The sequence below is a fragment of the Microcaecilia unicolor genome, chromosome 6 (assembly GCF_901765095.1).
Source record: "Microcaecilia unicolor chromosome 6, aMicUni1.1, whole genome shotgun sequence".
In the NCBI taxonomy this organism is placed as follows: domain Eukaryota; kingdom Metazoa; phylum Chordata; class Amphibia; order Gymnophiona; family Siphonopidae; genus Microcaecilia; species Microcaecilia unicolor.
Genome location: NC_044036.1, coordinates 292,025,886 through 292,050,640, shown reverse-complemented (window position 1 = coordinate 292,050,640; position 24,755 = coordinate 292,025,886). Strand labels below are relative to the sequence as shown.

The 24,755-nt window shown below is 42.1% G+C and overlaps 2 protein-coding genes across 2 annotated transcripts in view; one reads left to right on the top strand and one right to left on the bottom strand.

Moving 5' to 3' along the window:
* Positions 1–3,067: 3,067 nt before the first annotated feature.
* Positions 3,068–10,849, bottom strand: ASB6 (ankyrin repeat and SOCS box containing 6). Its single transcript, XM_030207855.1, has 6 exons — positions 10,636–10,849; positions 9,142–9,317; positions 6,516–6,622; positions 5,775–5,883; positions 4,230–4,316; positions 3,068–4,006 (listed from the first exon to the last, which is right to left on the bottom strand). Exons 1-6 carry the CDS (start codon positions 10,755–10,757, stop codon positions 3,348–3,350), a joined length of 1,260 nt encoding a protein of 419 aa, XP_030063715.1. The 5' UTR covers positions 10,758–10,849; the 3' UTR covers positions 3,068–3,347.
* Positions 10,850–19,761: 8,912 nt separating this feature from the next.
* PRRX2 (paired related homeobox 2) overlaps positions 19,762–24,755 on the top strand; it is a 36,370-nt gene continuing 31,376 nt past the window's right edge. Inside the window, 1 exon segment of the mRNA XM_030206840.1 lies at positions 19,762–19,837. Within this exon segment, the coding sequence (XP_030062700.1) occupies positions 19,762–19,837 (76 nt within the window).

Here is a 24,755-nt window from a genome sequence, read left to right as displayed (position 1 = left end):
AACACTCAATTCTGCTTTTTACTAGTGTTATGAGGTTCACTTATCTCTCCAGCTGTTCAGTCTCTTATCACCATCCACGGCCCAACTTCGGGCCAAGTTTTGACTCCTGATGCAGGAATCGAAAGTTGGGCCACGGACAGTGATAAGAGACTGAACAGCTGGAGAGATAAGTGAACCTCATAACACTAGTAAAAAGCAGAATCGAGTGTTCTTTGGGGACCATATATTTAAAATTAAGGAGGTTTTTCAGCCTGTGATGAATGGATGGAGCTCCCTTAGGATGCTCCTTTGTTGATCACTTATTCAACTTATCACTGTTTGAGGCTTTTCCTCCCAAAAAAAACACTACACCACTGTTATGTTATTTGAATAGAGATCTTTTTGGTTGATTAGAAAAAAGTGTGATAAGCTCTGGGTTGGAGTCTGATTTTATAAGAGCCAGTTTACATATAGAAAAGGTTTCTAGTTGACTAATACTAGTTTTACAGTGGGTCAGCCATTGTAGCTGACTCCCTAACTGCTGGATCAACCCAATTGCCCCCCCCCCCCCCTCCAATCTTTACGAGCCTGGGGTAACCCCTTGGCCTGTGCTGTCACTATCTCATCAGTTGTTTGCCAGGAATAATCTTCTCCTATGTTCTTGAGGTTTGCTATTGTTAGCCTCCAGCACCTGTTCTGGGATGTGATTTCACAGTGGTATACAACCAGGACGGTGAAGCAGCATTGAAGCTTTTCAAAATGCAGCTACTCAGAATATCTTAGGCTTAAGAATTGTTTTCTTATGTAGCACTGCTACCTTCCACTTTGAGGGTAGAGCCTTGGGGGGGTGGGGGGAGAGGATTTTTGTAATTGGTATTTTATAAGCAGAGATCTCAGTTTCAAGGATTTTTCACTTACTATCATAATTTTTTCATATTTTAAATAGATAAATAAATATAGAAATGGATCAGTGAACAGTCTCTCTCTCATCTTCTGCCAGCTTCATCTGAACAATAAAAGCAGGGCCCAAAGAGTTTCTCAAGTACAACTTGCATGATGTGCTTTGCAATCATTTGACTGTCGCTGAGTAAATCACTGGCTTATGTTGTAGCATCACATAAAAGAAGCTGTTTACTGAGTGTATAGTCCATTAAGACAATGCGATACTGAGCCAGTCCTAGTTTTAGGCTTACCACAATGAATGTGCATAAGGGGTCTCCAATACATGTACCGTATTTTTCGGACTATAAGACACACTTTTTTTCCCCCCTCCAAATTTGGGAGGAAAACCTAGGTGCGTCTTATGGTCCAATGTGTCTTATAGTCCGAAAAATACGGTAAATCTCATTCTAATGTGGTAATGGTGCTAGATATATGTCCATGACAGGGTTGAGCAGCACTGCCTTAGGACACAGCAACAGTCTGATCTGTTGTATTAGTTTAATAACCTCAAGAGTAGTGTTGCCCAAATCAGTCCTGGAGTACCCCCACACCCACACCCTGCCAGTCAGGTTTTCAGGATGTCCACAATGAATGTGCATGAAATTGATTTGCATAGACTGCTTCCACTATATGCAAATCTTTCATCCATAGTTATTGTGGATATCCTGAAAACCTAACTGGCAAGGGGGTACTCCAGGACTGGGTTAGGCACTGAATGAGTGCACCCAGCCTATCTCTGGCCCATAAGGAAAGGTTCACAAAACAGAGGTACAAAGCACAAAAAGTACCAAGAGCCTTCAAAATTATTCCACAGCGTAGATCAATCTTGTACATCAAAAACACGACACAGGCTGTGTTTTGGCGCCTGCAAAAATGAACTAATTTGTGTAGATGAACCACCAGAAACAGATATGCATGTGAAAACACAGTGTGATAAAGATATGTACAAAATGGGTATATGACACAAAATATGGTAATGAATGAAACTGTGCTATCTACATTGTGATACATAAAGTGAAAGCAATGTGACTAAGGCAAATCTTGAGTGCATAAGTGTGATATATAAAGTGAACATGATGATTCTTGTCAGTTGGAGGAATTTTTGAAGGATAAGGTAGTACCAGAACAGTTACTGAATGTATGATTTTTGTTTTGTTTTAGGTTGAGAAAGTATTAATAGGGTACTGAATATAATATTGGCCTGCCAGATAGTGATTTTTCTTTCCTCTGTTGTTCCCTTAATGTGGACTTATTACCTGATTAAGTTTTTTTGTTAATTCATTGATTTTATGGTATTTTCAGTATTATCTTTATGTAAAAGGAGTATGCAAATTAAAATAAAAATAAATAAATAAAATGAACATGAGTCTGCCAACATGCTGGGCATGTTCATATTGGATTTTTGATGCCAAATGAACAATTTAGATGTGCTTTAACCAGCTGTTGGCAGACTCATGTTCACTTTATTTGTATTTGCATACTCTTTACAGAAAGATACTTAAATACCATAAAATAAACCAATGAATTAACAAAAAAACTTAATCAGATAATAAGTCCACATTAAGGGAACAACAGAGGAAAGAAAATTCATAATAAAATGAGAGAAAAAATCACTATCTGGCAGGCAAATATTATATTCAGTACCCTATTAATACTTTCTCAATCTAAAACAAAACAAACCATACATTCAGTCTAACTGTTCTGGTACTACCTTATCCTTCAAAAATTCCTCCAACTGACATGAATCATCATGTTCACTTTATATATCACACTTATGCACTCAAGATTTGCCTTAGTCACATTGCTTTCACTTTATGAATCACAATGTAGATAGCACACTTTCAGTCAACCATATTTTGTGTTACATACACATTTTGTACATATCACACTATCTTTTCACATGTGTATCTAGTGCTGGCGGTTCTTTCATCTACACTAGTTTTAATTTTTGAATTCATCACTTTAATATCAATGTTTCATTTTTTTTTTTTTCAATGTAAACCTTGAATGCAGCCGCTGTATCAAAATACTACCTTTGTTGTGTCATTGATGTACAAGATTGAGCTACCCCCCCCCCCCCCCCCCCCCCCCGCTTTCTAATCTACTCTAAACCCAAGTGCTTTCATAAGGACTCATTCAGGCACACTGAGGGATCAGACTTTATTGAGCATCTGTTTCCATTCTATAGCCACTACATACCAGGTTGTTTTTCCTCTCCATCTCACAGTTGGTCCCTTTGAGCCTTATGCTACAAGCATCCAGTATGAACAGAAATGAAAAGGTATTTAAACAGAGGATTACATGATACGACTCATGTACAACAGTCAAATGCTTGACCATGATCATACAGCACTTCATTCAAATTCACACAAAGATATATACACCACAAATAACATTGTTCAAAAGGAGAGCACATAGAATGGATATCAAAAGTCCTCCTCGGTGAAGGCACTGTGTTCAATTAAGAGATACCATTTGAGCCTGTCTGGAAGGGGTAAGGCTTTGACTTTGATATCAACTGGCCATGGCCTTAGCTGCTGCCGAATACAGACCCTGCACAGGTGCTTCAGTGTTGGTGATGATTGTTCCAGCTGTTTCAAGGATCTGTAAAGAGCAGTCACCTTCTCTACGTGGAGCCTGCTACCCACAGGTTTCAGTTCAAAGTTGCTGGGCAATTTGATTCTGGCCGAGTTTGCAACCATGAGCTCTAGGACAGTCTCAGCTTTTTGTAGCAGCTCATCTGAAGTGTCTAGGTGGCTGCACAGCTTCTCAAACACAGTATGAAAGCCAGACCAGCAGGATGGTCCATGTACAGAGCAGTCATAAGAGGCGCCAGACTCTAGCAGGAAGCGCAGGAGCTGAAAGTGGAGGTTAAAGTTCTTGAGACAGGTATGAGTGAGAGACTCATGTGAGGGACACTGGCTGGGATCAGCACCATGGGCCAAGAGCATCTGCGTGACCCTCAGGCAGAAGTGATTGATCATTCGTGCTTCTTCTTCATCTCCCCCGACCACCTCTCCCAAGAGGAAGATGATACAAGTGAAAACAGTGTCCCCATCTTTAGTTGTGGCCATCACATCTGCTCCTGAAATAAGAGGGTGAATGTAAAAAAACAGATCTGTGCTGGTTATTTACAATGGTGTAATTAATAAGTTTATAACTCAATGAAATGCAGGGTGATGTATAGATCTTTGGAGCCTCGTGTGATATGATTGCCTCCAAATGGGGTTTCCTGACAACAGCCAGTGCGGTGGAGACACCCTCCCTATTTATAATACTTATACCACAAAGCGCAGAGAAGACCTTACCTCCCTCAAGCAGCAGCTGAATGTTTTCAGTGTTGTGGATCTGAACTCCATCACTGCTGGCCAGCGCATGCAGCAAGGAAGTCTTTCCTAGGATGAAGGAAGATAAACCTAGGGTGAGTTCTTGCTCTCTGGAAGGCTGAGATGTTACACTCCTCTGAGCCAAAGAGATGGTGGCAGGTTATGTTCACATGTTGGCTCTCTAGCTCAGAGCAGTGTGCCACGCTCGATATGTGATTCTTTTATTTTCTCACCCACTCTGCAAGAAATGGGTATAGCAATCGCAGGATATTAGCCCAATTCTCCATCCCTTATCATCTGCTCCAGATCATGCCTGACAAGTGAGTATATGCACTCTAGCAGCACTAAATAAGGAGCTGTGCAATCAGTATTTCTCAGTTGTTGCATTGTTCTAACCTAAAGGTGGTCTGTCACTGTTTACAAAGAGCGTTAGGATCCTTTTGGTGGGCCACCTACATGCCAATCCAACCCTACCTAAATAAAAGAAGCCCCAATCCAACTGAGGGGATTCCCAGGAGCCTCTTATAAAATCTGCTTAATGATAGCAAATGTTTCACTAAATGAAGTAAAGCCATGGTGTTCTTTGATAAGAAGCTGGTAGCACATCAGTGGTGGTGCCCATCAAGTGAGAACGCAAAGGCGGCTGCTCAAGTCCTAGGATCTGTTTTTTGAGGATGAATCAGGAACCATTTCAGGCAAAGTGATGTGCATAGTGCTCCATGATCTACCTCAGTCCATTAGGTCTTGTGGCAGCTGAGTTAGAGTAAATGGCCTTTAACAGCTGTGGTGAAAAGGGGACATGAGCACACTAAGCTTGCATGTATGAAGGGACTTAAGACTACAGCATTCTTGGGAAGATGATGTACCCCCCCCCCCCCCCCCACAATGTTCTGTTACTAGCAGACACCCACACATTTGCAGAGGCCTCATTCACCCCCCTCTCCCATCCCAAACTGATCTAGGCCACCCCTCTCCCCCTTCCCACCCCCAGGCACTTTGTATACACAACTCCGTTCTCTTGCTCGGCTCCTGTGGCCCTGTAACTCCAACTTGGGTGACCCATGCTGCACACCTGTCACGTATCTATCCCTTATCAGGGGGTGTGCATCCCACACTCCAGCAACAGGCAGAGCTAATCTGTCCTAATGTTGGTATACAGGACTTATGAGGACAATATTTTACAATTACACACCCAAGGGGCAAAGAGGAAACAATACGAATAGGCCACGCAATCATTTGTGCTGGGTGCAGCTATGCATGAAGAAAAAGAGAATTGGACTTGATATACCACTTTTCTGTGGTTTTTGCAATTATATTCAAAGCGGTTTACATAGTATATACAGGTACTTATTTATACCTGGGGCAATGGAGAGTTAAGTGACATGCTCACAGTCACATGGAGCTGAAGTGGAAATTGAACCCAGTTCCCTAGGATCAACATCGGCTGCACTAACCACGAGGCTACTCCTCCACCAAAGTTTTATTCCACGCACTGTGATAGTTTCCTCTTAAAAAGGAGCCACTGACCATTTCTGTCAGCTGAGTTGATGTCCGCACCAAGGTCAAGAAGACGCTGCAAACAGGGGAGGCGCTCAGGCTCTTCGCTGGCAAGATCCAGGGGGCTGCTCTCATGAATCTAATTAAGGAAAGAAAATTCAGGTGTGTCCTAGGTCAGAATCTCATGGGTCATGATTTATCAAGTCTGTGCACTAAGGTCAGGCAACACCATTTCCAGAGACAGCCATGGCTAGCCAATTCCCTTTCAAAAAATAAACCCCAGCAGTATGCCTTTCTCTAGGGCAGTGGTTCCCAATCCTGGTCGTGGAGGCACCCCAGCCAGTCAGGTATTCAGGATATCCACAATGAATATTCATGAGAGATTTGCATGCAAGTATCTCATGAATATTCATTGTGGATATCCTGAATACCTGATTGGCTGGGGTGCCACCAGGATTGGGAACCACTGCCCCATAGGGACTTCAAGCCAGGCAGGTGTTAAAAGAGGTTAATCATCTCCCAACAGAGGGCACTGCAGTGAACGGGAATAAGACAGCTCCTACAGTCCCAGCAGGGGATGTTACATGAAAGCTCACAACTCCAGCAGTCTCAGCCTTGCTGCGGAAGTACTGCTGTAGGGAACAGTGTACGAGAACTCAGCAGTAGTCCATCATAACCAGGAGTATAGAAATGCATGTGTCAGGAGAGCATGCATTATAAACGGCAGATTCTTTAGTGTGGCTGCTGTAACAGTTAGTGGCTTTCTCTCACCCTGTCTCGACGATTAATGTCAGCTCCATGCTGCACTAGCAGAGCCACCATGTCTGGCTGATTTCGAAGGACAGCGATATGTAGAGCAGTGTAATACGTGACTGGATCTAGAAACAGAAACATAACATTGAAGGAAAAAAAACCCCCTTTAGAATAACATAACAAAAATCAGTAAAATAAGAAAACTATCCCCCTAGAAACAGAGGATCCCAACCCTATCCATAGTGACTGTGCACTCATCCATATTCATTGTAGGGATCCTGAAAACCTGACCAGCTAGGTATGTCCCAAGAACCACTGCCCTAAAATACAACTTGGTGCTTTTGTTTTACAGTTTCATTCGCCCCCCACTCTGCTAAGTGTTTCAGCGCCTCCTTTGGGAGTCTGTGTACATTAACCATTGCCTACTCACTCCATATGCTAGCAGAGTCCACAGAATGCAGTTTCATTAATTTAGCCCCACAAATACATACTAAACATATTCCTAATGTTCTATTTTAGGAAATCACACTTAGAGCAGACACCATCACTAAAATCTTCACAAGTACAATAATGCTGAACTATAATGAGTTTATCTTACTGGGCAGATTGGATGGACCATACAGGTCTTGCTGTCATGTGCTATATTACTATGTTATAATAACCCATAGACAGCAGCAGTGAAGTAGCAAACTCACTGTGGCCATCTGAGACTGATGCTGGCAAGTACAAATCAGCTTGCTGCCACCCTCCGAGCCCGATGCTAGTGACTATGAGCCAGCCTGCTGCCACTTTCCAAGCCCAACACTTACAAAAACAAGCCAGCTCTCTCTGTGCCTAACACTCATAAGCACAAACCAGCTCGCTGCTGCCACTGAGCCAAATGCGAAAACAAGATTTTTCTTTTGTGGTTTTGTCTTCATTTTTCCCCTTGCTACTTCCTCACACCAGTGTATACAACACTACAGTGTGAATTAATTATTTCTATCAAAGGCAAACTATTCTATAGAAATGGTTTGGTGCTGTGAGCCATAAATGCAATAAAAGGCCCCTGTATAAACTTCTTGTGCATCTGATGGCCTAAAAAGATGTTTTTATCAAGAAAGCAAGGCAAACCCAGCAGCTACAACATCTACAACAGCTTGGCTAATCTTTGAAATGATGCATCTACTCTGTAATTTAGAATCCCTGCACCTGAGTTTTCACATGTATTAATGAACGAGGGGTGCAAAGCTCAGGGTGAAGAAGGGAAGTGTGGTAGGGAGAGCACAAATATATTATAACTGGAGAGAAATCAAAAAGAAATGAACGGATCACAGCAGAACAGGGACTGCAGTATACTACTCATATCCCACATCTGAACACAGAACACGGGTGGTTTCAGATACATCTGTACAATAAAAGCACTGCTTGCTGGTGCTTAGGCTAAATGGAGCTTTGAATGTTGCAGATAGGGTCAGACACCTACCATGGGAGTTAATAACCAAACTGATTCCTCTAAAAACTGACTATAGCTGGGTTCCTAAAATGTGAGGTGTTGGGGGGGGGGGGGGGGGGAAGGATTTAGCACTAGGCCCTTAAAATGGAGTGGAGGAGTAGCCTAGTGGTTAGTGCAGTGGGCTTTGATCCTGGGGAACTGAGTCTGATTCCCAGTGCAGCTCCTTGTGATTCTGGGCAAGTCACTTGACCCTCCATTGCCCCAGGTACAAAATAAGCACCTGTATATAATATGTAAACTACTTTGATTGTAATCACAGAAAAGCGGTATATCAAGTCCCACAGGGGTGGTCTAGGCTCCCCACCCGGCCACTGCCCACCACCCCCGCTGTCCCGGTCCTGGTAGTCTGGTGGTATCTGTGGGGGGGCACGTTCTTTCCTGCCCACTGTGCTGCCACTATTCCCCCGACTGTCAGCACTGCTGTGTTTTCCAAAGTGGTGGTAAAGACTTCTCACGAGTATTGGGAGTCTTGGCCGCCATTTTTAAAATACAGTGGTGCCAGGCTGGGGGGAGGGGAGGAGGAGAGGAATAGTGGCAGTCCAGTAGGCCAGTCAGGAAAGAACATGTTCCCCCTCCTGGCTGAGGCCACTAGATCACCAGTGGCGCATCAGGCATCCAGGCAGAGCCTCTGGGCCCTCAGGCACTGCCCGGTTGCCCGAATGGTCAGTCTGCCCCGAAGTCCCATCCCCTTTCTCTTAAATTCTGCTGAAAATGTTCTAAGTGTAGGCATTTAAGTGGTGCAGAGTATTTTTTTTAGAACTGATTCCCTACTGACCAATTAAAGTGTGTGGAGGCACATTAAGGGTAATAGGTGAATGTGTTTTGGAGGAGGGGGTCATGGCCTGGGTATCCTTAATCTGTTTGTGTATGACCAATGTGTATGTCTTGAGGATTCTGAAGTAGGTAATTGTTCCAACTGAGCTACAGGCCCAAAGGGTGCAGGATGAAAAACTACTGGGCCCAAAATAAAAAAAACCTCTCATACCCTGCATAAAGATGGCTTCCTTATTTGTGCACCCACATAGATGGCACACCTTATGGCTCCATAAAAAAAGCAATGAAGAGCTTGTGTTTCATGTGCACATCTAGTAATAATCCTGAAGCAGGGCTCACTGTGAAAGAAAAGACAGCTAAGCAGGATGTACTTACCTTCAAAGCTGAGATCAGCTCCATACTGCAGCAAGGTTTCTGCTACATGTAGCAGCCCTAACTCAGCCACCTTCAGCAGAGAATAGCTCACTCCCTCTTGATAAAAGAGAGTCTGAGCCTCCCGTTCTAGCAGTTCAGTCAGCAGCCTGGAGCCGTCTTCTCTAGTGTGGCTGGAACTAGCATGGAATAATAAAAAAACGGAATAGCACAGTCAGTCTGTTAGTAGTGCTAGTGCATAGTACAATCTACTGTTGCTGGATATGAAGCAGATCATGAAGAATATTTTTCCACGTCTTGATGGGTAAAAATAGACAAGATATTAACCAGCAAAAATATCTGTGGTTTGGAGATATGTAGGACTAATATTGTTCATGAGAACATAGGAGATACTGACAACAGGAAGGAGTACAAGGGATAAGCAGAGTGTGTGTGCAGCCTTCTGAGAGCTCTGGTACTACATATGGTTTGTGGCAGTGGTAGTGAAACTCCTCAAGCATTGGCAGTAATACGTACCACCTCCTATGGCTGGTCAGCTGCCCTTCAGCCTATTTGCTGGGTACCAGCTAACTCTTCATTTTTGCAGCTAAGCTTCAGATGGGCAAGCGGACTAGGGTTGGTTCTTAATATCAAGCTAATTCAAAATTTTCTCTAAAAGATATACTTTCCTTCATATATGCTGCTGAGAAACTGCTCCTGAAGCTTTTCCCAACCTTCTTAGAGCTGATGCTTCTAGACCTATCTTTAATTATTTTTATTTATTTCCAGAAATTGCTTGATTAGCTTACAGACTATAAATGGTCCATGACATCATCACTAAAGTGATCTACAAAATATATTTGTGGTTCCATGAGTGTTGTGAAGCTTGTAATCTGGAACATATCTACATAAATGTTTACACATAATTTCATATCTATGCCTGTATTTACATTTCATGGAATATTTGACCTTTAAGGTTTTGTTGTAAAATATTAAAACTCTGTGATCAGGGGGATGTGATTTGGGGGTGGGTTTATGAGGAGGGGACAGCTGCTTGGCTGTCAGCTTCTTTAAAAAGCAGCTAGGCGTACTGCTATCCATTATTTCTGGTACAAAAAAATAGTCAGTTTTTTTCCTGGTGGTATGTAAGAAGCTGTTCTACATGCATTTACATCTTTTGCATATAATTACTTTATCCCACTGTACCTAACATTAATATTTATTACAATAGTATAACATATTTGTCCCCTTTAAAACGTTAAGGCAAAAATAACACGCATTAGAGCCCTAACGCACTTTAAAAACTATCCCCCTATTTGACACAGCAAAAGACTGTAAACACCAAAGAACTAGGCCATTCCCAGCAGGAAGGCAGTACCCCTGCTGGGGGGGGCTCACTCAAGATCCACCGAGGCAGCTTATTCAATCCTGATTTTGCCGAGTTGCATGGGCTAGTAAGGCTGATTGTCTCAAACGGAATCCTAGGGGAAGAAAAACCAGGCCGGGATCGCTCCTTACCTGTCCAGGGCTTCCGGACCGTCCAGCCTCTCAGGGTCCTGGATCCCCACCGAGCCCAGGATCTCATCCACCAAGGGCTGATATTCAAAAATGATCCTTCGGAAGCCGTGCAGAAAGGGCATGATGCAATGAGACTAAAACCCGGATCCCTCTCCACTGCTACTACAAGTCCCGACATGCTACGCCTACCGGACGCGGAAACAAACAGGGGCACCGACTCTACTCTCTATGGTGCGAAGTGAGTGCACCCCCTGCAGGAGGGAGTTGAGAAGGACGAAGAGAAGTGGAACCGGTCATCGTTAAGAGCAGAAACGAAAGCCGAAGCGATGCGATGTTGGAGTTGGCTGCGGCCAGCAGCCGCCAGATGGCGTTCGCTTACGCAGTTTTCTGGTATCAGTTCAACAAGTCAACAATAATTGCCAACTAGTACGTCTGTACTGAGCCAAGGAGGAGGTGATTGAGAGCAGTTGCAACCTCCTTGGTTGAAAATACAGTACCAGGGTTCTGGATATGAGGAAGCCACTGTGGTACATTTTACGATTTGGAAATTGGAAGAGAATGCAAGCCTCTGGTGGGGGTGGGCGCTCTTCTGGCCTAGAAGCAGAAGAAAAACAAAAGATTATTGGGGGGGGGGGGGGGCAGATTGCTGTGACTTTCTTAGAGAAAAAAGTAGAGAGGTGTGGTAGCCGTGTTAGTCCACTCTTAAAGGTTATCAATAGAAATCAAACAAAATAAAACATGGAAAAGAAAATAAGATGATACCTTTTTTATTGGACATAACTTAATACATTTCTTGATTAGCTTTTGAAGGGCATGTTTCCATGTAACACAGCCAGCATGGGCACGTTTCTGTGTAACACAGCCAGCTGCAAACTATGCCAAACATTTCACAAGACCCCATAGTCATTCACAAAGGAAAAATATTCAACATAAAGGACTATTTTACGTGCTCATCTTCCAATGTGGTATATATCATTCAGTGTAAAAAATGTAACGAAGGATGCTATATTGGAGAAACAGGCCAGATGCTTAAGACAAGATTCAATCTGCACAGACATTACATGAAAATAGCCAGTGCCAGTCAAGCCCCCACCCCTGTGGGCCAAACCTTCACAAGACCAGAACACTGCACCAGTGAGAATACTGAAAGGTAATTTTAAAACAATACAGGAACGTAAGACCTTTGAAATAAGAATGATTGAATATTTTGACACCCAACAAACAGGACTTAATAAGGATCTGGGTTTTCTAACCCATTATAAACCAGAAAGCTGTATTTCTCTGTTTATTACCCTCCTCTCACCTACCAACACCCATTCTGTTAGAATATCAATGAAATGCTTTGATGTCCCCATGCATACCCCCACCCTCCCACTCTGTCAGACTGTCAAAGTAATGCTTTGATGTTTCTCTTATATATACTATCTGCTACCACATTTGCTTATTTCCGATCTGACGAAGAAGGGCAACCTTCGAAAGCTAATCAAGAAATGTATTAAGTTATGTCCAATAAAAAAGGTATCATCTTATTTTCTTTTCCATGTTTTATTTTGTTTGATTTTTAGAGGAAAAAAAAGCTTAGAGCTGGTAACCATGTGGTCCGGGAGAAGGGACAGTGTAAAAGCCAGATCTGGCAAGGAAAAAATTAACTTTTAAAGGTTTTGTAATCGAATCCGGGAGGATCCCGCTGTATCCGTCTTTTACCTTTTGCCCCGGAAAAAGACAATTCATTCCAGAGCTGCTGCGAGATGTGTGTGAGTTCCCCCTTGATTGGCAGTATACGGGAAGAGGAACGCGTATACTCAGGGGGGCAACTAATAATATTTTTGTTTGTAAATAAATGTTAATGGGTTTTTTTTATAAATATGGTACAGCAAATCATCGATGGGAATCAGAAAATCCAAGTTAAATGTAAACGTAGTCATGTGTTTACACGTATGTAAATTAAAATATGCTTCAGATTCAGTGTTATAACAGTGGTGGGAACCATAATTGTATTTATTTGCTTAAGATTTGAAAATGAGTACATATGATCAAAGAAATGATCAGATAGGCTAGCTGATTTTTTTTTTTTTAGTTATTATTTTAATATCCTATATAATAAAACGCACCTCCAACATTCTGAAGCTGACTGCATGGCTGAGGCATTCCTGCTCTCTGTATCCATCTCCTGAATTGACATCACGTACTTCTGGGTTCGTCACAAGCAGAAGTGACCAACCACACGAGGTTTCTCGGCTTCAGAATGTTGGAGGTGCATTCTATTAAATAGGATTGGTCAGTTCCTTGAAGCACAGCCAGAGCTCAGCGTCCTGCACAGTAATGCTCAGACACCAGAGAGAGGGAGGGAGGGGTGGGGGCTGACACCAGAGAGAGGGAGGGAGGGAAGTATTTCTGTCACACACACACTCTCTCACAGTCAATGTCTTTCTCTCTCTCACTCTCACACACTGTCTCTCACACACTCTGTGTCTCACACTGTATCACATTCACTCTCTATGTGTCACACAGTCACTCACACACTCTCCTGGTCTCATACACTCAGTCTCACAGAGAGTCTGTGTCTCACACACACTCTCTCTCGCACACACTGTATCAGTGTGAAACACACTTTCTCACACTGTGTCTCACATACGCACTTGCACACACTTTCATTCTCACACACACACTCTCACAGACACACTCGCACCCAGACTCACTCTCTCTCTCTCTCACACAGTCACTCTCACATACACTCTCTCAAACATACACACTCCGAGGAAAACCTTGCTAGCGCCCGTTTCATTTGTGTCAGAAACGGTTTACTAGTTGTTTATAAAGCTTAAGATGTTGTTATCTTAGATTTGTTCCTTTTTTCCATCTCTTACCAAAAGTCAGGGTCAGAAGCTTAAAAACTGCCTTGAGTTTGGATTTTTTTGCCCAGGAGAACCAGAACCAACCAAAGCTGCCTTGTAGGAAAGATCCTTTATTTGTGAAAATAATTTTTGTTTTTGTTGTCCTTCGTTTATTTTATTTTTTACCCAATTGGGTTTAAAATTCAAAGCCCTTATTTTTAGAAATAAAATTTTATGTGACCTCTGATTTAAAAAAATGCTTTGTTCGATATTATGCTTCAGTACATCCTACTCTAATTAAAGCCTCAACTCCTAGGTTCCGATTTCGCTTATTGGTTGGTATTTTACCCAACCCCCTGACTGGTTCTCTTCTTACAGAGACACACTACCTCTCCTTCCCTGTTTTCCAATCCCTCAGCTCAGCTGTACTTCTGGACACGTTTTAAGGGCAGCCCCTTTTAGTGACAGCTGCTGCTTGTATTTACTGAACAGAAAATTATTTGATGTTTAGTTAGTAAAAAAAAGAGCCAAAGTGCTTGTGATGTAAAGAATTCATCAAGTTTTGCACCAAAATGAATAAACGGCCAAAACTGCAACCTGAAGGAAAGGATTTCAGCACTGCTCCTGACTCCCTTTCACTCTTTGATTCTCCTGGGGCTGAGGAAGAGAATGAGGCTCTTTTACTAAAAGCATATTAGGTAGTTTATGCACAAATTACATAAAGGAATCCTGCTCAGAAGGAAGGGATCCCCAGAAGCTTAGCCGGTGGTGGGAGGCAGGGCTGGTGGTTGGGAGGTGGGGATAGTGCTGGGCAGACTTATACGGTCTGTGCCCTGAAAAAGACAGGTACAAATCAAGGTAAGGTATACACTAAAAATGGCACATGTGAGTTTATCTTGTTGGGCAGACTGGGTGGACCGTGCAGGTCTTTTTCTGCCGTCATCTACTATGTTACTATGTTACTATGTAAATTACTGCATGGTAACCACTATTGCATGAGCGCAGTAAATGTGTTATTTGAACAGCACTGCTAATGTGCCATTAAGAGCATTTTGCATTGGGGGCGGTAACTAGGCAGGACATGGGCAGAAAGCAAACTGCAGGCAGCACGACTATAATTAGGATCAGTTTGCATCTGCAATTTAGATGCACAGGAGTGTAGTCTTGAAAGGTCTTTGTGGAACTCTTTGCAATCTGTTCATAAACTGAATAATTTTTTCATCTGCAAAATTAAAATTGTTAGTCACTTCATTCATCACCCCTTGTTTTCAGATCACATAGATATGTTAAAACCCCCCAGCCCCAGTGCAGATCTCTGTGGTACTGCACTATGTACACTTCTCCGAAAACTGACTATTTAATCTTACTTGGATCTTACTCTCTGTTCTCTAGCTTTTAGTTCTCAGTCTACAATAGGGCATTACCTTCTACCCCATGATTTTTCGATTTCCCGAGGAATCTGTTCTGAGGAACTTAACCAAATGCCTTCTGAAAATCCAGATATACTTTATCAGGCAGCTCACCCATATCCACGTTTATAAATACCTTCAAATTAATTTATTCAGTTGATAAATCTATATTGATTCTGCTTCATGAAACGATGGCTACAGCAGTAATTTTGTTTTTCAGAGTAGCTTCTACCATTTTGCCTGGAACTGAGAAGTACAGAAGAAAAAAAAAAGACATTGTTAATTGCCAGGTTCTGGTGCTGGTCAGCACTGTCTTATTTCTCTTTATGTGTCTGGCCTGGGGCAGGATACAAAAGATTTTGCTGCTGGAGCTGTGGTGTCTTCTGTTCCCCAGATTACAGAGTTTTTCCTGCTCCTTCTTTTGCAGGAAGCATTTGAATTTTCTCTTGCTCTCTCTGGCATGGTATAGTCAAGTCACAGCTGTAACACTACTATCTCTCCCTGGCTGTTGCTGTTCCTGTCTTCGCAGAACAAAAATAACCTCTGTGGCTTTTATTTCAGACAGCGCAGAGCAAAAGTGACCATATACAAGGTGTCCAGAAAAAAACAGGACCTCTTACATAGTTTCAAAATACTTTGCAATTGTTTAAACATTTAGGGCTCCTTTTACACAGTCATGCCCAATGTGGTGAAGCCCATTCAATTCCTCGAATATTGTGTTCAATTCTGGTCGCCGTATCTCAAAAAAGATATAGTGAAATTAGAAAAGGTGCAGAGAAGGGCGACGAAAATGATAAAGGGGATGGGACAATTCCCTATGAGGAAAGGCTAAAGCGGCTAGGGCTCTTCAGCTTAGAGAAAAGGCGGCTGAAGGGAGATATGATAGAGGTCTATAAAATAATGAGTGGAGTTGAACGGGTAGATGTGAAGCGTCTGTTCACGCTTTCCAAAAATACTAGGACTAGGGGGCACACAATGAAGCTACAATGTAGTAAATTTAAAACAAATCAGAGAAAATGTTTCTTCACTCAACATGTAATTAAACTCTGGAATTCGTTGCCAAAGAATGTGGTAAAGGCGGTTAGCTTAGCGGAGTTTTAAAAAGGTTTGGACGGCTTCTTAAAGGAAAAGTCCATAGACCGTTATTAAATGGACTTGGGGAAAATCCACTATTTCTAAGAAAAGCAGTACAAAATGTTTTGTACTTTTTTGGGATCTTGCCAGGTATTTGTGATCTGGATTGGCCACTGTTGGAAACAGGATTCTGGGCGTGATGGACCTTTGGTCTTTCCCAGTATAGCACTACTTATGTACTTATGAATCACTACCACAGCTTTGTAAAAAGTAGCCCTTAGTATGACCTTTGAAAATACGTTAGTATAATGGAGTTTTTCTTCGTTAATTCATAATTTCTATTCATCCTCCTTCAACCCACATTCACAAAATCTTTGATGCCACTGAGCTGTAACATGTCCAGGACATTAAGTCAGTAAGCCTGCCTTCAGTGCTGGGCAAAATAGTGGAAACTATTATAAATGAAATTACAGAACACATAGATAAACATTGTTTAATGGGACAGAGTCAGCATGGGTTCAGCCAAGGGAAGTGTTGCCTCACCAATTTGCTTCATTTCTTTGAAGGCGTGAATAAACATGGGGATAAAGGTGAGCTGGTTGATGTAGTTTATCTGGATTTTCAGAAAGCTTTTGACAAAGTTCCTCATGAGAGACTACTGAGAAAATTAAAAAGTCATGGGATAGGAAGCAACGTCCTTCTATGGACTAGGAATTGGTTATTGAATAGAAAGCAGAGGATAGGATTAAATGGACATTTTTCTCAGTGGAGGAGGGTGAACAGTGGAGTGCTGCAGGGACTGGTGCTATTTAACATATTTATAAATGATCTGGAAATCGAAACGATGAGTGAGGTGATTAAATTTGCAGATGACACAAAACTATTGAAAGTTGTCACTTGCGGATTATGAAAAATTGCAGGAAGACCTTAGGAAACTGGAAGACTGGGGCATCCAATTTGCAGATGAAATTTAATGTGGACAAAAGCAAAGTGATGCACAATGGGAAGAATAATCTGAATCATAGTTATCTGATGGTAGGGTCCACCTTGGCACTCAAGAAAAAGATCTAGGTGTCGTAGACAATACACTGAAATTTTCTGCTTAGTGTGCAGTGGCAGCCAAAAAAACAAAAAGGATGCTATGAATTATTAAGAAAAGTATGCAAAATAAGACCAAGAATATTATAATGTCCCTGTTTCGCTTCATGGTGCAACCTTACCTTGAGTGTTGCGTTCAGGTCTGGTCGCTGTATCTTAGGGAAGATGTACAGGCATTGGAGAAGGTTCAGGGAGGAGTGACCAAAACGATGGGGGATGGAACTCCTCACATGGGGAAGGGCTTGGGAGGTTAGGGCTCTTCAGCTTGGAGGGCAGATGGCTGAGAGAAGATATTGTTGGGTCTGCAGAGTCCTGAGTGGTGTGGAGCAGGTAAAGGTGAGTCGATTTTTCGCTCTTTCGGGGAGTGAAAGGACCGGGGGACACTCAGTGAAGTTCCATGGAAGTACTTTTAGCATAACAGTGGTTAGCATATCTGGATTTATGTTTCAACGATTTTTATTGATGAGTACACATGGTAGACAATTCCATTGCAATCAATATAAAACTGATAACAAATAATTCTATTACATATTAATAAACCTGAAACTTCTGTCATCAAAGTTTTTCTCCCCAATCTTTCTCCCCTATCCATTCCCTCTTGTCTTCTTATTTATTTATGAATATGTTCATGTACAATAACAGAGCAATTGCATAACTATAAACAATAAACTTATATTAAACTCCAACAATTATGTCTCATGTTTTACTCTAAGTGTACTATTGCCCTGTTTATAGCCCAACAGTATTTGCAGGCGAGTCCTCTTAATGTATTCTTTCAAACAATATGCAAGAAATATTACCCTTCCCGAAACTGTGCCCCCTCCCCCTCTACTCTTATGGAACCTTCTTCTTACTTCATGGTTCAGTTACCTCTACCTCTCCGCATGTTATAACTACCAGTGTGTAGGTTATTGTTTACTACTTCATTTGGCACTTTACCTCTCTTTCTGTGATGGTCCTCCTTACCTGTGTTAACCCCAACTAACCTCCTCCTAGCTAAAGTTACTTAACTTCCCCCACCTTCCTCTTTATAGTATGGACAGATAGTTGAGCACTGCGCTTCTTGCTTTATGGGAAATACTTTGCAAATATTTGTTCCAAATAGAAATAAATGCTTTCCTTTTCTTTGGGGTGCCCCGTGCTGCTCTAGCCTCCCATAACATCAACTCATGAAATTTATTCCTCCAAAACCAGATGGTGGGTGGTTCCTCTTGCATCCAATGCCTCAGTATACATTTTTTCCCCACTGCGTATGCTTTACCCAGTAATAGATCCATGCTCTTATCTGAAAGCTCATAGGCCCCCCTTTTGTTTAATAACACCCCTCTCCAAGAGGGAAATAGTCTGTGACCAATGAGAGTCTCAAAATAATTATGGAGCCTTTTCCAAAATTTTTTTACTTTGACACAACTCCAAAATGCATTCATAAATGTGTTTCTCCCTTGTCTACACTTTATACACTGAGAATCCGGTGCCCAACCAGCTCGTGCTGCTTGTGTTTGTGCTATGTATCCCCTATGTAATATCCTGTACTGACTCAGCATATCTGGATTTAAAAAAGGTTTGGACAAGTTCCTGGAGGAAACATCCATAGACTGTTATTGAGTTGGACATGGGGGACGCCACTGCTTGCCATGGGGTTGGTAGCATGGAGTGTTGCTACTAATTGGGTTTCTGCCAGATACTTGTGATTTGACTTTGCCACTGCTGGAAGCAGGATACTGGGCTAGATGGACCATTGGGCTGACCCAGTATGGCTATTCTTATGTTCTAATTCCTGGGGTTTCATTAATTAAGAGCTCAACTATTTTGTGAGCTCAATGCGCTAGAGCTCCATCCTGTTGAAAAATAAAGTACTGAGAAACGTCTTGAATTTCAGCACTGAATATCCAAACCAGGACACAAGTTGCCAAAACTCAAGTTGTTCAAACTCAAATGCACTGCAAAGGCTACCCACACAATGTTAGTATATATTTCAAATTTTTTTTTTATGTGAATACCCTCAGAATTTCCACTCATTACTGCAAGTGATAATATCACTGCCTGGTGGTTCAGCACTTCGTTCATCAGGTAATTCTTTTCATGTATTTTATTATGCTGATCAGGTGATGTTAATCGTCCATTCACCTGCTATGAAATGTAATATACATATATATAAACAGTAGCCAATACTGCTAATATAATCAACAAATTCACATGCACATATAGATGTTATACAACAGGGTCACCTCATGAAGGTACTCAGTAAGACTTGGGAAGAAAACGTTCCCCAACATTTTTTCCAAATAACCCAAAAACATCCCACTGTAGCAGAAATGTCTGCTGAAATTCTTTATAGGGGGAGGCTATTGAATAATATAATTTTTGACTCAAACAAGACGGAGCTTTCACGGATCACAAGATAAGTGCATGTGAAAGCTCCGTCTTGTTTGAGTCAAAAATTATATTATTCAATAGCCTCCTTCTATAAAGAATTTCAGCAGACATTTCTGCTACAGTAGGACGTTTTTGGGTTATTTGGAAAAAATGTTGAGGGACATTTTCTTCCCAAGTCTTACTGAGTACCTTCATGAGGTGACCCTGTTGTATAACATCTATACTAACTCTCAGTAAGGCGACACAGCTTTGTATGGTAGGAAGGAAAAAGAAAAATACATACTGGCCGCACATCACCCAGGATAAAAAAGGTGCCCACCTTTGGCCTACGCACTATGGCTAAAGATGGTGGTAGTGATGGTGCAAAACCTTCAGGAGAAGAAAACATCCCTGATGCAGCCATTGGCCATGGTGAACTTGTTTGTGGACCCACTGGAGCAGGAGATAAACCACAGAAACTGATGAAAAAGTTAAGAGGACTATAACCTGTTAAGTGGACTGTTGAAGATAAAAAGGAGATAATTACACTATAAACCCTGTATTTAATTACAGAGGGTACACGAAGAGAGCTCATCAGAAATTGGAGGAAAGAGGACATTTATCAAAAGGAAAGCTTCAAAAGACAACTGATGCCAATCTAAGATCTTTGTACAAATTAAAGAATGATACCTGAGTGAGGATGTCTTGAAACAGCTGAGTGATGCCGCAGAAAGAGAAATAGAGAGGGAGAAAAAGGATTTAATAAGAAGGGCAGAATTAGAGGTGCCTCAGCATTTGGAAGCAGCAATGAGGAAGGTTTCTGTGGTAGATTAGGTGGAGATGGAGAGAGGAGCTCAAGAAACGCAAGATAGCATGACAAATGAAGGAAAGGAGAAGGACCCAGAGGTGGAGGAATTAGCAGTTGAACTGCTGTCTTATGTTGATATAGATACATTTGCCAGGCTCCAGGAGAGAGAAAGATTACCCATGATGAATCTAACACCTAAAGTAAGGAGTTTGATAAATAATAGGAATAAGGCCATAATCCCCCAGATTCTGTATAACGCAACTGAAATTATGTGTGCAAATCTGGTTGTATTCTGGATTTGTGCACATAATTTAACTACTTAACAAGTCAGACAGCACAGATAACTGCTACTTAACAAATTATTGACACTAATTGGCATTAATTAGATTCTACGCGCACAAAATGCTGTGTATTCTGTTAAGTGGTGTGCATAAATTCTAATGCACGCTGAAAGGGGGCATGGAATGGGTGGGCTATGGGCGTTCTCAAAAACGTGCAGGGTTATAGAATACACAGGATTTAAAGAGAAGCAGGACTCCAGTGGGCAAGTTGTGTACCTTGCCCTTTGGTTCCCCTCTCCCCCCCCCCCCCCCCCCACCTCTTGCTGACTGTCAATGAGAGGAGACGATGGGCTGGGAGCAATTTTTGCACCCCTGTAGAACTGCACCTTCTGTGGCTGCACTGCTTATACAGCACATGAAATGGCACTGAAAAAAAAAAGATTTGGACAAGTTCCTGGAGGAAAAATTCATAACAAATGATTAGTCAGGTAGACTTGGGAGAGCCATTGTTCATCCCTGGAAATTAACCATAGGAAATAGATCACAGATCTACTTTTATATATGTGCTGGTTCCTTGTGACACGGGCTGACAGGATGTTGGGCTCGATGGACCTTGTTCTGACCCAGCACGGCTTTCCTTATGTTCTAACCCTGTGAAGAAGAATTATTTATGTTCATTTGATATTCAGCATTTCCCTAGGGTAAGGCACAAGGCATGCTACATAAAAAATGCGAAGTCCACTGTGCAGTTAAGCTGTGTAGTGACACGCTTGTACTGTGAATGTGTAATTTATTCATCGTGGCCGTGTCTGGCATGTTGGCTTTCTAGTTTTTCTGTGCTGGTCTTTAAAGAGTCTGGCGCCCTGTCATTCAGGCAGAGGACAGATAGCATCCTGCGATTCATGTCTTTGGATGCTGATCCATCTTAAAGAAGATTTGTGCAAGGCCAAGTTCCCTGGCAGCTGAGCCGATTCCAAAGATGTGGTAAATGTGTTTTAAAGCTGGGGGTGAGGGAGCAGCTTGTCAGCTCCAAGCACTTTGCACCCTGTTGGAGCTGCCAGAGGAGCACTCTTTCAGATCTAAATGCCACAGGCTATCCATCAGGCAGGAGAGAAGGGGCATTTTAGGAACTGTGCCAGGGAAATTTGATCATTAAAAGCCCTCCTGGCTGTCTGGGGGAATTTAATTAAATTGCTAGAGAGGGAGGGTTATGTGCAGAGAACACATCTGGATCCAATATGTGCGATTTAGGTTTTTTTGGTTTTTTTGTTCATTCTTTTCCTGTCTCACTGCTGGATAAAAGGGAAGTTGTGGAACCACTGAGCATTGGTTCATCTGAAACTGACATTCCTGGCAGAAAGAGAAAGAACAGAGCAACTCAAATTAAAAAAAAAAAGGGGGGGGGGGAGAGAAGAAAGAAGCAGTGGGAAGGAGACTGGGGAAAAGGGAGGCAGAAGTGTAAAAAAAGGAGAAGCAGGAAGAAGTTTAGAGGTTTGATCAAGAATGTAGCATATCACCACCTATTGGTATGAATGATAATACTCGGCAGTGGGGCTGTGTGGTGGTGAGAGGGGGGGCAAGGAACAGAAGAGAAATCTGGCTAGTGATCTTCCCCCCTCCCCCCAGTTCTCAAAGGCTGCAAATGGGTCAGGTTTTCAGGATATCCATAATGAATATGCATGAGATTCTATGCAAAGCTATTTCTTGCATATTCATTAGGTGAACTAGGCAGTTGTGCACAGAGGGATGGTTTTGGGGGTGTGAGTCATGCCAGTATAAAAAGACCAGAAAACTACATGTGCTGTACTGGTCTTCCATCTGTCAGGGCTGAGCCCTGACCTGAATGCTGGCCCATAACAAGAAAGTGTGTGAGGGAGGGAGGATGCTGAATGGGGTGCTTGACCCCCATCCCCACTGCCACTTGGATGCTGGGTGCTACTCCTGCAATGGGAACCAGACAGTGCTGTCCGGGTGAGTGGTTTCACAGCTGCATTGTGCAGACACTGGTTCCCTTTGGATGGTGGCAGTGAGGAAGTGATGAGCACACAGCTGCCAGCAGCAGGAGAGTGTGGGAGTGGCACAGTGTTACAGTTTCAGACCACAGTGATGGAGGAGGCTGAGACAGTACCTCAGGAGGATTTGGGAGAATAGGGTGGGAATAGGGAACAAAAGGATGCCACTGGAGCTTGAAAAGGGAGGAGAGAAAGGGATGTGGCTGAGGCTCAGAGAAGCAGGAAAGATAGGGGTTACTGGATCTGAAGGCTTTGGGGGGAGGGGGGTGTGGGGGGGGGGTGATGCTGTGCCTGAGCTGCCACTAGTTGATAGATGGGTAACTGGAGGATGCAGGTTTGCTTAGAGTGACTAATACCCTTAGACAGGGCCTGTTTGTTAAATTTACAGAGTCCTTAGTAAGAAAGTATTAAATAAACGTAATGGATGGAAATGAAAGGTATTCCAGCCTTTGAGCAGTGAAATAATTTTTTGAAAAATGGCTGTCCTCAGCTGCTATCAAATGTAGTATAGACATCATTATATTGTCCATATTGTGAGCAAGAGTAGCTCCCTGTGACTTGTGGATGGCTGATGGGAAGCCAGTCAGTAACAGCTCCCTAAATTCACAGTAGGTGGCAACCAGTACCCTTCCTCTCAACCACAGGAGGGAAATTTGGGTAGAAAGGTAAGTCTGTGCAGGGGACTGGAAGTTTTGAAGGAAGCTGTGTAATACGGGATATCTGCATTTCATTTTGTTGACACTCGTGTTTGAGTTTTCTCAGTTGCTGTCATAGATATGTGGAGCCAACTTCCAGGATATTTGAGATTTTGTTTGGATAGATTACAATTTAGGAAATATTTGAAGACCCATTATTTTTTTAAGGTGTTTTTAGGGGGGGAGGTGACCTCGGACCTGTCTTGTTAAGTTTTACTGATAGTTGGAGGGGGCCTTTGTCAGTATTAATGGTTAATGGTTTTATGTATGTTTTATTGTGCCTCGCTTTGGATTTAAAGTGGGTTATAAATCTTGGAAAATAAAAATATCTGTGTGAAACAAACATTCAGTATAAAACAAAAAGTGAGGAGAGTGGATGAGGATACCAAAAAATTTTTTATTCACATGAAAATTAAAAATTTAAAAAACCTGATGTACATAAGAATGACCCAACACGGCCGTGTTTCGGCCCTAAGGCCTGCCTCAGGGGTCTTTATAACCTAAGTTGAACAATGAAACAAATAGAAAATATTGTTACAAATATATCATGAACATGGATATAGTGAATAAAATGACAGATGTTAAGTAAAAATGTATAACGTAAATATATGAACAAACAAACCGCCAGATAATGATCTGTGACTCATTCTGATAATATAACATTGAAAATTAAAAGTAAACCATATATATGAATATTTAAAAAGTTTTTTTTTTTTAAAATGTTTAAAAAGAATTAATAAGATATTAATAAGATAATATTTGAAGACCCGTTATTTTTTTAAGGTGTTTTAGGGGGGGAGGTGACCTCGGACCTGTCTTGTTAAGTTTTACTGATAGTTGGAGGGGGCCTTTGTCAGTATTAATGGTTAATGGTTTTATGTATGTTTTATTGTGCCTCGCTTTGGATTTAAAGTGGGTTATAAATCTTGGAAAATAAAAATATCTGTGTGAAACAAACATTCACCCATATCTAAAGGATCTAGCAGCACCCGGAAATTGTATTTGTTTCCATCTGGCAGAAAACACTCTCTAGTTACGTCACAATCCCCAAAAGTAAAGCACTCTTAATATTCCTAAGCAGTAACAGGGATGTGCTGGTAGTGGGGGGGGGGGGGGGGGGGTGGTTAGGGGAATAGAAGGCAGGACACCTCTCCTACTGATCCCTCCCCCATAGAATCCTGTCTAAATCTTTGCATGTTTAAAGAAATTGCAGCTATGAAAAGAGGACAAGGGCTCATTTTACTCTTAGAATGCTTTAATCATGGAGAAAGGTCACATTTCTCCCAAACTCTAAGGAAGTGGACCCAAGAGATCCTGCTTAATTATTTGGTGCCTGCCTGAATTTCTTAGCTGTCTTAATGCTCTAAAAACAAATCTGTCCAAAGTTCAAGAGTAGGTTATAAATAAAGCTAATTATGAGCCCAGTTAGGAAAATGAGGAAAAGATGGGCCGAATGCCAGCATGCCCTTGCAGAACGTTGGAACACTGGCTTTGTGGTTTTACACACCTTGGGAGGTTTACAAGAGGCTCTCCTTCCAGGTCCAGCCCAGTCAT